The following is a 16,348-nucleotide window of genomic DNA, read 5'->3' on the forward strand; positions in this document are numbered from 1 at the left end:
GTCTTAAGAAAGGTCCAGGAAAATGCCCAGGCCACTTAGCCATGCCATTTAGAATCCTGCCAGGCCAGAACGAACTGAAATGCCTCTGGGATTTGGGCTGTCATAGAACGTTTTCCAGCTTCTCTGGTGACACCTGCGATCCCTGGGTTCTTTCCCTACCTGCCCGCGTCCTCTATTCCAGAAGCCTACACAACAAAGTTTGGGCTGCGCCAGTGAGGGTGGAGCTTGAGGCGAGCGCGCGGCGATTGTCGGTTGCCTAGCGACGGCGTCCACGCCGCCCCTTTGTAAATCTCGTCGGCTACCGTTTGCAGGCTTTTTAGTCGGCCGCCATGGAGAATGAGAGGGGCTCTCGCGTCCCCCCAGACGGGGAGACCCCAAAGAGGGGCTCTCTCGTCCCTCGGGACGGGGAGACCCCAAAGAGGGGCTCTCTCGTCCCTCGGGACGGGGAGACGCCAAAGAGGGGCTCTCTCGTCCCTCGGGACGGGGAGACGCCAAAGAGGGGCTCTCTCGTCCCTCGGGACGGGGAGACCCCAAAGAGGGGCTCTCTCGTCCCTCGGGACGGGGAGACCCCAAAGAGGGGCTCTCTCGTCCCTCTGGACGGGGAGAGGGAGGTGCAGCTGCGAGTGACCCCTTCGGAGGTGAAGTTTCTGGACACGCTGCCCGGGAGGGTGTACCGCCTCCCGGTTACTGTACACAATCTTGGCCGTTGCAACCAGAAAATCCATTTTCAGGAACCCCTCAAGCCACAGGTAACACCCTCGGGGGTTGCTGGAGCAGGACCTCCGGAGCGTAAGGGCTCTGAACGCCTCCCCACCTGGGAGCCTGCTTTGTCCCGGAGAGTAGACGCCAGCTTAAGTGGGAGTGGGGGCAGGGTTGAGCTTCCCACCGAGCAGCGATTTAAGTCTCTGAGGGTCCACACGTGCTCGCCGTTTTTTTGTTTGTTTGTCTTTACTTTTTGCTTGGGTTAGGGAGACACAGTGGGGAAAGGTTGATCTAGAAACCTCCCAACTTCATCCTGGGTTTGGAAAGAAGGGAAAGGTGGTTCGATTATCTGTCTCCTAACCCCACAGTTTATGCTTATATGCTGTAGAATTACATCAATACAATTCTCTATGTAAACTACCCTTTGAATCGTAAAGGGCCTGATTACTCTTGATACTGTAGGATAGTGGAAAGGTGTATTATTTTATATTCTAATAAACATTTGTTGAGCACGAGCTGTATAACATGCTGTGGGTGTGAGGAATGTAAGATGAACACAACCCTTAGAAAATGGAGGAGTCAGTAAAGGTCATCAGTATCATGTTTAGAGAGGCTGTCCCCATCTTCTGACTTAAAAGTTGACAGAATTTTTATTTGATTAAAAATTTTTTTTAATGTTTATTATTTTTGAGGGAGATTGCTAACGAGGAAGAGAGAGAGGGAGACATAGAATCTGAAGCAGGCTCCAGGCTCTGAGCTGTCAGCACAGAGCCCAGTATGGGGGCTGGAACTTGCTAACTGCAGATTATGACCTGAGCTGAAGTCGAATGCTTAACCAACTGAACCTTCCAGGCGCCCCAAAAGTTGACAGAATTCTATCTCAATCTCACTGTTATTTTAGATCATGGGTGTGAGTGGATGAATATTAGTTTGCTGTGATCACCTGTTGTCAGGGAGACTTTTGATATAGGAAAGGTGGTAAGAACTTTTGATATGTAAGTGATAAACTATTTTTGTGGGACATTCCTAACGATAAATAGTATTGAATGCAGCTGGATTTCTAGGTACAGAAATGGAAACATAATCTATGATCTTTTTTTTATTAAAATTACGTTTATTTGTATATACAAAGAAAAATGTACAGTAGCAAGTAGAAGGGTAATGGGATAAAGGACTTTCATGTTCTACTTTTTACACTTAAAAAATGACACTATTTACCTACACGAAAGTGCACAAATCTCAAAAGTAAAGCTTGATGAATATTTATGTGTTTACCCACATAGCCACCGTTTGGGTCAAATCATATAATTTCTATTTCTAGCATTCTAGAAGGTTCCCTTTAGTACCTGGAGTAATCACCCCATGGAGGTGACCACTGTACTGATTTCTAACACCACACATTAGTTTTGCTCATTTTTGAGTTTTATAGAAATGGAATCATGCTTTGTTCATTTGTGTATTTGCATGTTTTAACAATAGTAATAAGTATTTTGTAATATCATGAGAGGCTATTAACTTTTTTAAATAAAAGAATGACCCGATCACTCCAGATACTGTAAAACTAGGGAAAAAAGTTTATCATTATATACATTATCATTATATACACATATCATTATATACATTATACATTATACATTATTGAACAATTGAATGTATATCTGAAAATACTTTCTTCTAAAACTCAGGCTAGCAGTAAATCCCAGATAAAACACTATTTTATGGATGTCCAGGTGACACTTACATGAGTGGTTCTTGTGCAGTCAGGAGAAAAATGATGTAATTCATTTTGGTTTGTATCAAGAGTTAAGAAGGAAAACTATTTAGACCACAAGTCTTGACACTGACGAGAGAATGGCCAGGTAAGCTTACCAGTTAGAGGCCAAAGCTGTGAACCCAGTATCAGTGTGAACTTCCCTTTGTTGCAAGACCATGCTATACACTCCTGATCCTTCATAGACATAAAGGGAATTAGGAAAAAGATTAGCAAAAAATGTATTAACGGTCTTGGAGAAAAAAATAAAAACAAAGTGCTGTATAAAGAGGATTGTCATCATTGCCATTGATAATTATTTCCAAAATGATGCTTCTAACATACAGTAGTCCTTGTTTTCAACCCTGGCTCAAGAGGCTGCATAATCTTTGTGTTGACCTATTATGAACCATATGCAGCGCTGCATGCCCTCTACCGTAGCTGCTGGTAGAAAATGAAGAAGACACAGTCCTTATCTTTAGTGTTTTGCTAACTGGCTTCTGGATCAGTCAGGCCAGTCTTGTAGTTGTTCCCTTTTACCTCCATGGCTCAGACTCCCTTTTCTTTTGGCCTGTGTTTTCATTCCCACCTCCTGCAGTAATCACCTGTTTCCAAATCCCACCCATCTTTAAGGGTCAAAGTGAGCTCTCTTTTTCTCTGTCAGTCTTATCATATTATCTCCAAAGTATTTCTTCCCTGTTTGTAGTTTAGACTTGTGTCCTGATGCCTCCTAGTAAATGTTAGTTTTACCTCAGTGGTCCATCCATCAGCTCCTGAGTAGGGGTGGTGCCTTACACCTTTGTGTACCACTCAGAGGGCTCAGCAACTTGTAGTTTGACCAAAAGCACATGCTACTGAACCCATGGTTTTTTTTTCCTCCAAGATATAGCTTCTTTAAAGGAAGATAGTCACACCTGATACTTGCACTTCTAACATCCACGGGCTTACACAGGGAAAAATCTGTCCCTTGTTTGCTTATTGTTCTGTAACTGCAAGGGGATTGGGAGTTGAACTGTGATAGTTTTGAGGTATCAGAAGCTTGCTGGAAGTATGAACCTTACCGTGGGTATCAGCAAATCACTGCTCTGTGCCCTTCCTTGCTGGAAAGTATTGCTTAGACTCAGCCTGGCAGGAGAAGCCCTGAATAATTAATTTCAACATGACCTCCATCGTTACAGATTGAGCTCTTTGCTCAGGGAGTCTAGCTTATTGGTTGCAGGACTATTTTGCTTATCCTTTTCTCTGCCTGTGTCTGAGATATTTCTGCCCCATAGGGAGCACCTTACTTGTTCTCCACCTTTTATGTCCATTCTCTAAGCCTAGTCCAAGTATGCTCCTTTCTAGCCCAATGGTAATCATGCTTTCTCATGGACTTTTGTGATACCTATGTCTCCATTACTCAGAAGACAATTAGTACTTGGTTTGCGGTATTTAACTTTCTAGGAGTGTCTAATCTGCTTCCTTAAGGAGATTATATACGCAGGAGAGGGACTCTTTGCAATTATGGAGAAAGAGCTTATGTTTCAGAGTCTGATAGATGTGTGGTTTGAATTCTCACTGTCAGAGTGAACTTAGACATTAATTATGCTCTACAAGTCCCAGTTTCCTCATCTGTATTCTAGGAGCCTTAATATCAGCCATATAGGACTGTAGAAGTGTCTCACGTGAGACAAGAGATGTAGAATTCTTGACCTGTTGTGGGTGCTCAACACACACCAAGGAGTAGGTTCTCTCCTTCTTTCTCTCCCTTCATATTTGTCCTTCAGTCTCGTAAATGTTTTATAAGAATCAGTGTTTTTCCACCTCCTTCATTTTATTCCTTTTTTATATTTTCTCCAAGTTATGAATTCTAAGTCCCCATGCAAAAAGTGTATAAAATGCTAAATGTATGTGTATAAGTATATATATGATTGAGCAACATTTTTATTAGATTGCTCTCCCTTTGTTCTGTACTGAAGTACCTCATACTTGTAAAGGAGCCTATGATCATTTACATGTTTCTCAACTGACTGCATTGTGGGTTTTAGTCCATGCAGTGTTAAAAGCATACCTGGAGGGGCACCTGGGTGGCTCAGTAGGTTGAGCATCTGACTTTGGCTCAGGTCATGATCTCATGGTTCGTGGGTTCGAGACTGGAGCCTGCTTTGGATTGTGTGTCTCCCTCCCTCTGCCCCTCCCCTGCTAGTGCCCTAGCTCTCTCAAAAATAAACATTAAAAAAAAGCATATCTGGAGGATCTAGAATCTGATACACACACACACACACACACACACACACACGGTCATTAAGTCTTTGACTTCAGGGAAGGAATATTGCCTATGTCTTGATGTAGTTCTTGAAATAATGTATACTTCTAGCTACCATAGCTCACATTATTTCCTTATTAGGAGTTAAGATGTATAATTTGATTTTTTTTCCCTCCCACTGAAGTTTAAACTGATTTTGACCAATCTGGATAAAGCGCTTGCTTCTGGACTTCAGATGACAGCTATGGTGGAATACCATCCTGATAAGGATGAAGACACTTCTGATCAACTGTTTATTTCAATAGGAAATAAAACAATAGAGGTCCCTCTAGTTGGGTATGTATTCTCCATATTTCATGCTGACATTTTCAGCATTCTTCACCTAAAAATAAGGGTCAAAGTAATAAATGTATTTTCTATGGTAAGATTGCTTGTTGTGTCTATAGTATCCTTATAGCTGAACTTAATGGTGAGACTTTTAGCAAACTGGTGTTCAAAACAAATGGAAGGCTAGTTTTCTGGTATTTTTAGTTACAATAAAAACATTCAATGACTGCATGTATTCCCTTTTCCCCCTTGATTTACATCCTATTTTATTTCTACTGTGTTTTTTTGTACCTTTTGACAGTACAATTAAAAAAAAATATTTATTTTATTCTTATTTTTTTAAATTTACTTAGTGTACTAATGATTTCAGGACTAGAATTTAGTGATTCATCACTCACATACAGCCCCCAGTGCTCCTCCCAGGGCTCATCCCAAGTCTCCTCCTTAATGCCGTTGCCCATTTAGCCCAGACCCCTACCCAACACCCCTCTAGCAACCCTCAGTTTTTTCTCTGTATTTAAGAATCAACTTAAATTTTTTAAAATGTTTGTTCATTTTTGAGAGAGAGACAGAGCGTGAACATAGGAAGGGCAGAGAGAGAGAAAGAGAGGGGGAGGGAGGGAGGGAGACACAGATTCTGAATCAGGCTTCAGGCTCTGAGCTGTCAGAACAGAGCCCGACGTGGGGCTCTAACCCACGAACTGTGAGATCATGACCTGGGCCGAAGTCAGACGTTCAATCAACTGAGCCACCCAAGTGCCCCTTAAAGTATTTTTTAATTCATATACATGCATGTGTGGATCCTTCTTTTCCTTAGCTAAATGTGATTCCATAGGTATTATTCTTTTGTCCCTATTTGTCGACCACCAGTAGAATTAACATTGGAATATTACTATTGGTATTAGATATGTCTCTTTGTAAGTTCCCTTGTGTGTTTTTTTTTTTCATAAGCCAAATTTAGATCTGCAGTTATTTTGGTTCTCTACGTTGTTGAGAAGTTCTGATTTAGCCGAGCATCGCATTCCTTATAGAAATCAGTTGACATATGTCAGGAAAGGAATAAGCTATTAGTCTATTAAAAATACTTAGTTTACATTTTATAATTTATTTTAAGTAAGGCCATTTTTAGTCCATTCTGCACGTTGATGTAATTGTGAGTTGCACTGAAATTTGCTTGCTTTTACTATATATGAAGAAAAGAGTTGAAGACGCTTCTATCTTTGAAAACAAGAATTTTGTCTTGTCCCCATCATGTCAGCTCTCATCCGAGTTTGGCTGCTAATCATAGTTGCAACATAAGGAAAAGACTGCTCCCTTAATGTATGATGGAAAGGGCTGAAGGATGATGGGCATGTGTGTGTGTTAGGTGTTTAGGGTCTATACAATTCTGTTACCTGTATAGAATTTTATGTCCACCACCATAGTCAAGATATTCAGCAATTGTAATACAAGGATTTCTCCTGTTACTTTTTATTTTTTTTAATTTTTTATGTTTTTTACTTATTGTTGAGAGACAGAGAGAGACAGTGCAAGCAGGGGAGAATCAGAGAGAGAGGGAGACATAGAATCTGAAGACAGGCTCCAGGCTCTGAGCTGTCAGCACAGAGCCCGATGTGGGGCTCCAACTCCCAAACAGGGAGATCATGACCTGAGCTGAAGTTGGACGCTTAACTGACTGAGCCACCCAGGTGCCCCTACTTTTTATTTTATTTAATTTTTTAAAACTTATTTTTAAAATTTACATCTAGGTTAGTTGGCATGTAGTGCAACAGTGATTTTAGGAGTAGATCCTGAGTGCCCCTTACCCATTAAGCCCATTCCCACTCCCACAACCCCTCCAGTAACCCTCTGTTTGTTCTCCATATTTAAGAGGCTCTTCTGTTTTTGTCCCACTCCCTGTTTTTGTATTATTTTTGCTTCCTTCCCCTTAGGTTCATCATTTGTGTATCGTAAAGTCCTCATATGAATGAAGTCATATTATACTTGTCTTTCTCTAATTTCGCTTATCATGATTCTCTATAGTTTATCCATGTAGTTGCAAATGCTAAGATTTCATTCTTTTTGATTTCTGAGTAATTATCCATTGTATATATATATACCACTTCTTTATTTGGGCTCTTTCCATACTTTGTTGATAGCGCTGCTATAAACACTGGGGTGCATGTGTCCCTTCAATACAGCACACCTGTATCCCTTGGATAAATACCTAGTGGTGCAATTTCTGGGTCATAGGGTAGTTCCATTTTTAATTTTTTGAGGAACCTCCATACTGTTTTCCAGAGTGGTTGCACCAGTTTGCATTCCCACCAGGAGTGCACAAGAGATCCTATTTCTCCACATCCTCGCCAACATCTGTTGTTGCCTGAGTTGTTAATGTTAGCCACTCTGAAAGGTGTGAGGTGGTATCTCATTCTGGTTTTGATTTGGATTTCCCTGATGATGAGTTATGTTAAGGGTTTTATTATGTGTCAGTTGGCCATCTGGATGTGTTCTTTAGAGAAGTCTCTATTCATGTCTTTTGCCCATTTCTTCACTGGATTATTTGTTTTTGGGGTGTTGAGTTTGATAAGTTCTTTATAGATTTTGGATACTAACCCTTTACCTGATACGTCATTTGCAAATGTCTTCTCCCATTCTGTCAATTGCTTTTTAGTTTTGTTGATTGTTTCCTTCGCTGTGCAGAAATTTTTTATTTTGATGAGGTCCCAATAGTTCATTTTTGCTTTTGTTTCCCTTCCCTCTGGAGATGTGTTGAGTAAGAAGTTGCTGTGGCCAAGGTCAAAGAGGTCTTTGCCTGCTTTCTCCTCGAGGATTTTGATGGTTTCCTGTCTAACATTTAGGTCTTTGATCCATTTTGAGTTTATTTTTGTGTATGGTGTAAGAAAGTGGTCCAGGTTCATTTTTCTGCATTTTACTATCCAGTTTTCCCAGCATCACTTGCTGAAGAGACTGTCTTTATTCCATTGGATATTCTTTTCTGCATTGTCAAAGATGAGTTGGCCATACGTTTGCCAGTCTGTTCTGTTCCATTGATCTGAGTGTCTGTTTTTGTGCCACCTCCTGTTATTTAAAAAAAAAAAAAAAAAGTTTATTTTTTGAGAGTGATAGGGCAGGGAGAGGCAGAGAGAGAGGAGGAGAGAAACCCAAGCAGGCTTTGTGCTGTTAAAGCAGAGCTTAACGTGGGGCTTGATCCCATGAACTGTGAGATCATGACCTGAGCCACAATCAAGAGTCAGTTGCTTAATCTACCAGGCCAATCAGGTGCCTATCTCCTGTTATGTTTCTATACTCATACCCACCTCCCTTCTGTTTCACACCTATAATTCCTAAACTGTGCAAACCAGTAATCTGTCTTCCATTTCTAAAATTTTGTCATGTTGTGTCTTCCATGGTATGTGTGTTGGCACTGTTATCGTTGTTAGGTTCATGAGAATAATGCACTTCAAATCTAACAGAATCAAGGCTAAGTTCACCAGTGTTATATACAAATAATTTCTCAGATAAATCATTGAGGCTTTTGAAGTGTTTGGCTTTTCATCTGTAACATAGGAGTCATAATAATAATTATTTCCTTTTAATGAAGTTTTTAGTATCAAACAGGATAGTATACTTGTTTATAAATTATGAATTGTCCATATATAAAATATATGTATCCTTATAAGATGTGCATATAAGATTATAATGGATTTTGAAAACGTGTATGAAACTCATGCTATAGATATGCTACAGTGAACCCTTTAAGTTAGAGATACAGGTGAAAAATCAATTGTATCTTTTTGTGCTTAGATCTTGTTTTCGTCCCCAAATGATATTTTATAGCATAACACCTTCTTTTATTTTGTCAGATTTGGCATCATCCAAACTACTTTACTTTGTTAAGATCAATTCCATCCTTTTTTGAGGAGGGGCCAAAGAATGTATAGGGCTTAGGTGGAGATTCTAAAAATGTTTTGAGCAGCAAAAATATTGAGATATGTGGGTAGCCTTTCACGGTGAGTACTTGAGAGAGTATACCATGTCCTTAGATGCATAAATGTATCTCATTATCTTATTTTCATGTCTTTATTTCACAGTTCCTTTTACTGACAAATATGCCATCAATAGACTTTTAAGGAAATACAAATGTCTTACAAGGAATGAACATAAAAGTGTCTATATATGTCCCCCTGTGGATTTAAGTATGAGGTTATAATTGTTAATTATGGTGTCCTCTTTTCTCCTCCCCTAGGTTGATTCCAGCCTGTCAATTGGAAATTGACTCAGAAGTTGACTTTGGCACATTAGTTGCCAATAGCAAAGTATATTGTAAAGAGATTAGTATCGTTAATCATGGCAGAGCTCCAGGTAAATACTTTCATATAAATTATTATACTTTTGGAAGAAAGTTGGTATAATTTGAAGTGTATATTTTGTACAATTAATGGATTCCCTTATTCATTCCTTCTCCCCACACAAGATGTCTATCATTTGAAATAGCTCAAAACTGAAGGCCCTTAAATAGGATTACTTATTATAAAAGACTAATAAATAATAATTCAGGAAAGATGAATCTGTCTTCCTACGATTCTGATTAACAGCCTGACTCCCAGGTGACTGGGGCTCTCCCTGAGGACAGAAGGCAGGATGGTGTTATGGGAGTGACATAGTCCTTAGAGCGAGCCATCCAGGGATAGAATCAGGGCACAGTGCATTACTAGCTACGTTATCTGGGGCAAATGTCTTTTAGGACATTGAACTTCATATTTCTCATTTATAAACTGTGGTTAGTAAAGTGAACTATGGTTAATTATGTATGTATTTACAGTTGTAGTGTGGCCCTTGACCCATCATACGCACTCAATACCTATTTGTTTTTTGTTTTCTCTATTGTATTCAACTTTGAATTCACATGATGGTCCCTAGAAGGCTCATACTAACTTTTTGTTGAAAGAGTACATGCTTTTCTCTTCTCCAGATGGGATTATTTCTAGAGATTTTTACTGTGACCTGAGAGTTTCGATAAAGGCTTGTGTGTCTGTATGTGTGTGTGTTCATGCCCAGTATTCGTTGATGGTATAGAGTAGGTATAAAATCCCTTATCCTTCATTGTCCTCACTAGATGGTCAGGATCTGGGGTGGCAAGGCTTCCATTTCTGCCAGGCTGACATGAGGACTAGCTTCACATGGTAGGGCATTTTTCTCTGAGATTGCATCTTGAATACATAAAACTGATCTTAAATCCTAACCTATGTTACATTAAGTGAGGATATTCTCTGCAGCTGCTTGATCGAGCAGTGAAAATTATTAAAACAAAGGCAGGGAATGCCTGGGTGGTTCAGTCCGTTAAGCATTTGACTCTAGGTTTCTGCTCAGCTCATGATCTCACAGTTTATGAGTTCAAGCCCTGCATTGGGCTCTGTGCTGATAGCTCGAGCCCTGGTTGGGATTTTCTCTCCCTCTGTGTCCCCCACCCGCTCCCCCATCCCCTCTACTTGGCACTGTTTCTCTCTCTCCTAAAATAAATAAAAAAACACTAACAAAGGCAGTTTGTCACTTTACTGATTTCTTCCTGGGGTTAAACAAGTAAAACTGCTAATTGTTCCTCACTGGATGTTACTTGTTTCACTGTTCCATGCTTTGGTTTTTAAATGATTAAATTTCTGGTGCCTTTGGTATTGTAGAACATTAGTTTCATTTGTGGCCTGACTCCAGTGTTAAGGATAGAATCTCTTATGGCTAGTGATTGTGTGCTGTATGGTCCTTTAGACTCTCTGGTTATATTTTAAGAGTAGTGGTATGTAATTGATAGAAGTTTATTTTTATTATTTTCCAAAAATCTCTCGTCCATTCCACATCCTGCAAAGTTTTGATCATATCCTCTCTTTATTATAAGATATCACCAAACTATCCATTTTTAGTAGGGATAAAAACTCTCTATAAGTAACAAATATATATGGTTTTAATCTTTAAAAATTTTTTTTAATGTTTTATTTATTTTTGAGACAGAGAGAGACAGAGCATGAGCGGGGAGGGGCAGAGAGAGAAGGAGACACAGAACTGGAAGCAGGCTCCAGGCTCTGCGCTGTCAGCACAGAGCCTGACGTGGGGCTCGCACCCACGAATTTGAGATCATGACCTGAGCCCAAGCCGATGCTTAACCAACTGAGCCACCCAGGCGCCCCTATGGTTTTAATCTTAAAAGAATATCTAGGGCACCTGGGTGGCTCATTTGGTTGGGTGTCCCACTTTGGCTCAGAGCATGATCTTGGGGTTTGCGAGTTCGAGCCCTGCATCAGGCTTTGCGCTGACAGCCTAGAGCCTCCTTTGGATTCTGTGTCTCCCTCTCTCTCTGTCACTTCCCCACTGATGCTCTGTCTCTCCTTCCCTCTCTATCTCAAAAAAAAATTACAAAAAAAAATCTTAAAAGAATATCTTGTATTGTGTTATTCAATAAAATAAATAAAATTAGGGCGCCTGGGTGGCTCAGTCGGTTGAGCGTCTAACTTCAGCTCAGGTCACAATCTCACAGTTCGTGGGTTTGAGCCCCGCGTCGGGCTCTGTGCTGACTGCTAGCTCCGAGCCTGGAGTCTGCTTCAGATTCTGTCTCTCCCTCTCTCTCTGCCCCTCCCCTGTTCATGCTCTGTCTCTCTCTGTCTCTCAAAAATAAATGTAAAAAAATTTAAAAAATAAATAAATAAAATTAAGCCTCGGATCTAGACCCAGACATTTTAAGAAAAGTAATCCATACTGGCTTTTAGTATTGAATTAATATTTTGTGCGTGCATAGTATTTGTAGTGAATACTACATTCTGTAAATTATAATTGAGTACTATGAAATGTTAATTACTATTACCTTACAAACAAATTATTATCATTGAAACACATTTTCCTAGTGTTGACTTTCTCATTCTCCAACTTGAATGATATTTTTTCCACCATTAGGAAAATTGATTTTATGTTTTATATTCATAGGAGCAGGTGCCTATAAGGTGTCATAAAGTCCTAATTACCTACCAGCACAGTATATAAATATTCATGAGAGTAACAGTGTATTTCCATGAGGAAAAACACTTAGGCAGGAAATACATTTAGTAACCAAAGATGATTTTAATATAATTTTTAAAAAGTATTTTATGTGACAAATATTTTATAGTTTGAGTCAAAGATCAAATGTTTATACATTTATATGCATACTTAAGAGGACATTAAAAAGCCACACTCATCAGATTCATGGTATGTATAGCTTTGTTTTCTCTCTCTGGTAGTGACACTGGTTTTATTAGTTGATCCATGTAACAACTTCATGATTTTTTATTTTAATAGCCCATTATGGGATAATTACCCATGGATTTAGCCAAATATTGTTGAATACATTTTGTCTTCTGGCCGTCTGTAAGAATATTTGCTAAGTTTACTCCTGATGATGCAAAGTAGTGCATGTCTCTTCATTTTGAAGATGTGGCTGGGTCCTTAAGATCAGTCTCTACTGTTAGTACTTTGTGAGCTGATGAACTCCATGTTCTGTTCTATGATTTTGTTTCTCAGTTTTTATCTTTTAAAGAGCATCATTGAAAAAGCATGTGTGGAATTGTAATCATTTCCCTCTCCCTTTCAGTAAGCTTGAATATTTGACAGTACGTATTTTCTATTCCCATGTTATCATGTACAACAGTCTTTAAAGTCTCTACTGTGATCTTCCCACACCACTTGTGTGTTTGAAAAGCTGTCTTAGAACTCCTCAACCTTTAGGTTTACTTGGGTTATATTGCCCCAGATATATGACCTTTCTGTTCGTCTTAATGCCCACTCTTTCCGTTTCCCTGATCATCAGCATCAGCTCTCTACTCTACGTTACTGTCTAGGAAAACCTACCATCATCTCTGAACCAGAAAATTTGCAAAATTGGACAAAGTCCAGGACTGGTGCTTGGGATACTCAGAGAAACTCCCACTACTTATTCTCAATGCATATTGTTTGTTTTCTTGGAAACTGATGTCATGGAATCTCAGTATAAGTTTCTTGCAGGATACAATGCTGGATATATCACACACATTCAATAAACCTTTGTGTAATTGATGTGGTTAAGTGATCTCAGAGTATGAGTAAAGAATTAATTGTATGTCACCTGTACTTGAATAAAAAAATTTTTTAATCATAATTTGATCAGTATATTACATAAAAAAAAAGGAGGCGACTGGGTGGCTCAGTCATTTAAGCATCTGACTTTGGTTCATGTCACGATCTCATGGTTTGTGAGTTCAAGCTCTGCTTTACGTGAGCTCGAGTCCCACTCTGGGCTCTACACTGTCTTTCCCTCTCTCTCTCCCTCTATCTCTGCACCTCATGGGATTCTCTCTCTCTGCCCCTCACTCACTTGATTGTGCTGTCTGTCTCAAAAATAAATGAATAAATAAGTAAAATAAAAATAAAAGTAAAATGTTAGGCTTTCAATGAAAGGTGATTGAACTTTAAAGTAACCTGCTTAATCCCCTGTGAGCATTCTGAAGAGTCTTCAAAATAGGCATTTGGAGACATGGAGACTGGTATAGCCTGAGTATGCTTAGAAATAATGATGACCTTGGGTATGTGAGTCTTGATTTTTTTGGTGAGCATCCTATAAAACTACAGATCATTTGCTCTGGCTTGATCTTACAAACACTTTTACCCCAAAATCTACTTCATAGTTTCTAAAAGTATTTTGGAAGAATAAAGGCAAGATAACCATGTATACTTAATCACCCAATGCCTACACTGCTTCTCTAGAGAAGGTAAAGCAACTCAGGTTCAAAAAACACACGGGTCTGCACAAAGGATTCATCGTCTCAGCCACAGCTGTGGGTAGCCCTGCAGGCCAGGTGCTCCCCTAAATCACCTCAGTGGACAAGGCTAAGTGTTTATTTTACATGACTTAAGTAGCAACAGTTCACACAATTGGGCACTGGTATCTCTTTGAAAAATAACACAAAACACAAAAGCCAAAACTTTGGTTTTATGATTCCTCAGTGGCTAAAATAAATAAATAAAATAAATAAAATAGAGGTTCAGGTTCTGGAGTGAGGTCTTCCAGGGCCCAAATCTTGCTTTTAACATTTACTGGCTGAAAGGCCCCAGGCAAGTAATTTACACTTCCTGGACATCCATTGTAGAGATAAACATAGTGCCTGCCTCCTACAGTTGGGATGGTGACTGATAAAATACTTAGTACACTCTCTGATATGTACTAAGTGGTCAATAAATGTTCACTTTTGATGTTAGAATTTTTTTTTTTCTACTGCTTCCATTTTCTTCCTTAAATGTGAGTGTTTCTTAGGATTTGCCTTGAGTCCACATGTTACCTCAGTCAACACACTCCCCTCTAGGCCAGCACTCAGTCACTGTCCTTCCTGGGGTCTGTCAGACACTTTACATTTCCTTCAGTCTTCTCACACTTAACTCCTCACTTTTCCCCCAAAACTTCTCTTTCTCTTTCTCTCTCCTCCCCACCTTTTTTTTTTTTTTTAAATGTCACCACCATGTCCTGGGCCATTCAGAAACTTAACAAAATCCCCGACCTCTTCTTTTTTTTTTCCACCTCCTAGCCCCTTAGTCAGTTACTCAATCCTGTCTCTTCACTTCCTAATTAGGTCAGTAATCCTTTTTTTTCTGTCCCATCTCTACTTGTCTACAGCAGGCCATCATCATCTTTTGCCTAATAATCACACCAACTGAAGTGATTTCTCTGAAGTCCCTTATCTCCTTCTAGTTCATTCTTCAAACATCAGCCAGGGTCCTGGCCAAAAATAAATGAAAATTTGATGACAGCAATTTCTTCTTGAACATCCATCCTTCTATGACACCTTTCCCTTAGGCTGATGTCCTACTATTAGTAATTTAAAAATAAAAGTCAAATATTTCATTATCACTAGTGGTATTAAAGTTATGTAAGACACAATAGTGTTTGTATAGCTTACTGTTTTAATATATTTAGAAGATTGAACAATGTTCTTTCAGTTTGGGGTTGTTCCTAAAATAAACATTTGAAATACTTAAAAATCTTTTGCCAGATTATATCAAAGTGGTTACAGTATAAAAACTATCTCACTGGCTCAGCCTTACCTGCACTCAGATAATTTGGTTTTTCTAGAGAATTCAGTCAATAATGCTTATTTATTTGAAACAGATATAATTTTATAGATTTTTGTTTTATGACTGAAAAAAAAACACTGTTAAAGTGTGTTCTTAGCACTTGCCTGAAGTGATTGGATTATCAAATTTTGTTACTGTACGTTTGTTTGCCTTTTCCATTAGATCATCTCTGTACTTAAAAAAGTTATATTACCTTTCTTATATTTTCATTACTTTTATGATGCTGATATTTTATTTTCCTAAGTGAAAGGAATCATTTTTGAAAATTTCATCAAATGTGGTTTAAAATTGGTAAATTGGGAATTTGCCAAGTTATTTATGTTAGCAGCATGCTCATTTGTGTTTATATTGTATAATATTTATATTGTAGATTAAGGAAACTTATGACTGGCTACTTCCATTTGTTGGGCATATTTTGAGCACTGCTTGGTGCTAGGCACTGTGTGCAGTGCCAGGACCGCAGAGATGAAGAGGACATAATGTGTGATCTCAAGGATTGCGTGCTCTAATACGGGCCCATTACTCCAAATTATGAACCATTTCTGCTTCCAAATAAGACACATTTGTAGCTTCCTTCTCATATGCTATTTGATTCTAGAAACCCATTTCTTTTGATCTTTCCCTGTGTGAACTGCATGAATTTCTTTATCAAGAAGTGATAGGGTGCCTGGCTGGCTCAGTCAGTAGAGCATGTGACTCTTGATTTCGGGGTTGTGAGTTTGAGCCCTATGTTGGATGTAGACATAACTCAAATAAATAAATCTTAAAAAAGTGGCTATGAGCATGAACCCTTTGGTCAGAAGCATACAAGTGAAAATCCCAGCTCTTTTATTTTTTAACTGTAATAGTCAGCTATTGCTCTGTATCAAAGCACCCCACAATTCTGTATCTTAATAAGGAAATTATTTTTTAGTTGGTTATTTGTATGCAGATTGGCTGGAATTCAACTCATCTAAGCTGTGCTCTGCTGAGTAGGTCTGCTTCAAACTTAGGCAGTCAGGGATGTTTTGTTACGCAGTGCAGGTCTGTGAGTCAGCTGGAGGCTCTGCTCCACGTGTGCTCATTCTGAAGCATAGGCCATCGGGACAGTAACTGCTTAAGCACTTTACATGGCAGAAGTGCAAGACAGCATGTCGGGGAGATGGCTTGTTGTCCCTTCTACCTACATGCTTTGGCCAAAGCAAATCGCATCATCAGGCCTGAAGTCAAGGGATAGGAAA

At 39.2% G+C, this 16,348-nt stretch overlaps 1 protein-coding gene across 1 annotated transcript in view; it reads left to right on the top strand.

The window, feature by feature from the left end:
- Window positions 1-329: 329 nt before the first annotated feature.
- CFAP47 (cilia and flagella associated protein 47) overlaps window positions 330-16,348 on the top strand; it is a 493,477-nt gene continuing 477,458 nt past the window's right edge. Inside the window, exons 1-3 of the mRNA XM_029929640.1 lie at window positions 330-749; window positions 4,882-5,033; window positions 9,253-9,368. Of these exons, the coding sequence (XP_029785500.1) occupies window positions 330-749; window positions 4,882-5,033; window positions 9,253-9,368 (688 nt within the window). The remainder of the gene's footprint in view (window positions 750-4,881; window positions 5,034-9,252; window positions 9,369-16,348) is intronic.

This window comes from Suricata suricatta, chromosome X, assembly GCF_006229205.1.
Source record: "Suricata suricatta isolate VVHF042 chromosome X, meerkat_22Aug2017_6uvM2_HiC, whole genome shotgun sequence".
Taxonomy (NCBI): Eukaryota; Metazoa; Chordata; class Mammalia; order Carnivora; family Herpestidae; genus Suricata; species Suricata suricatta.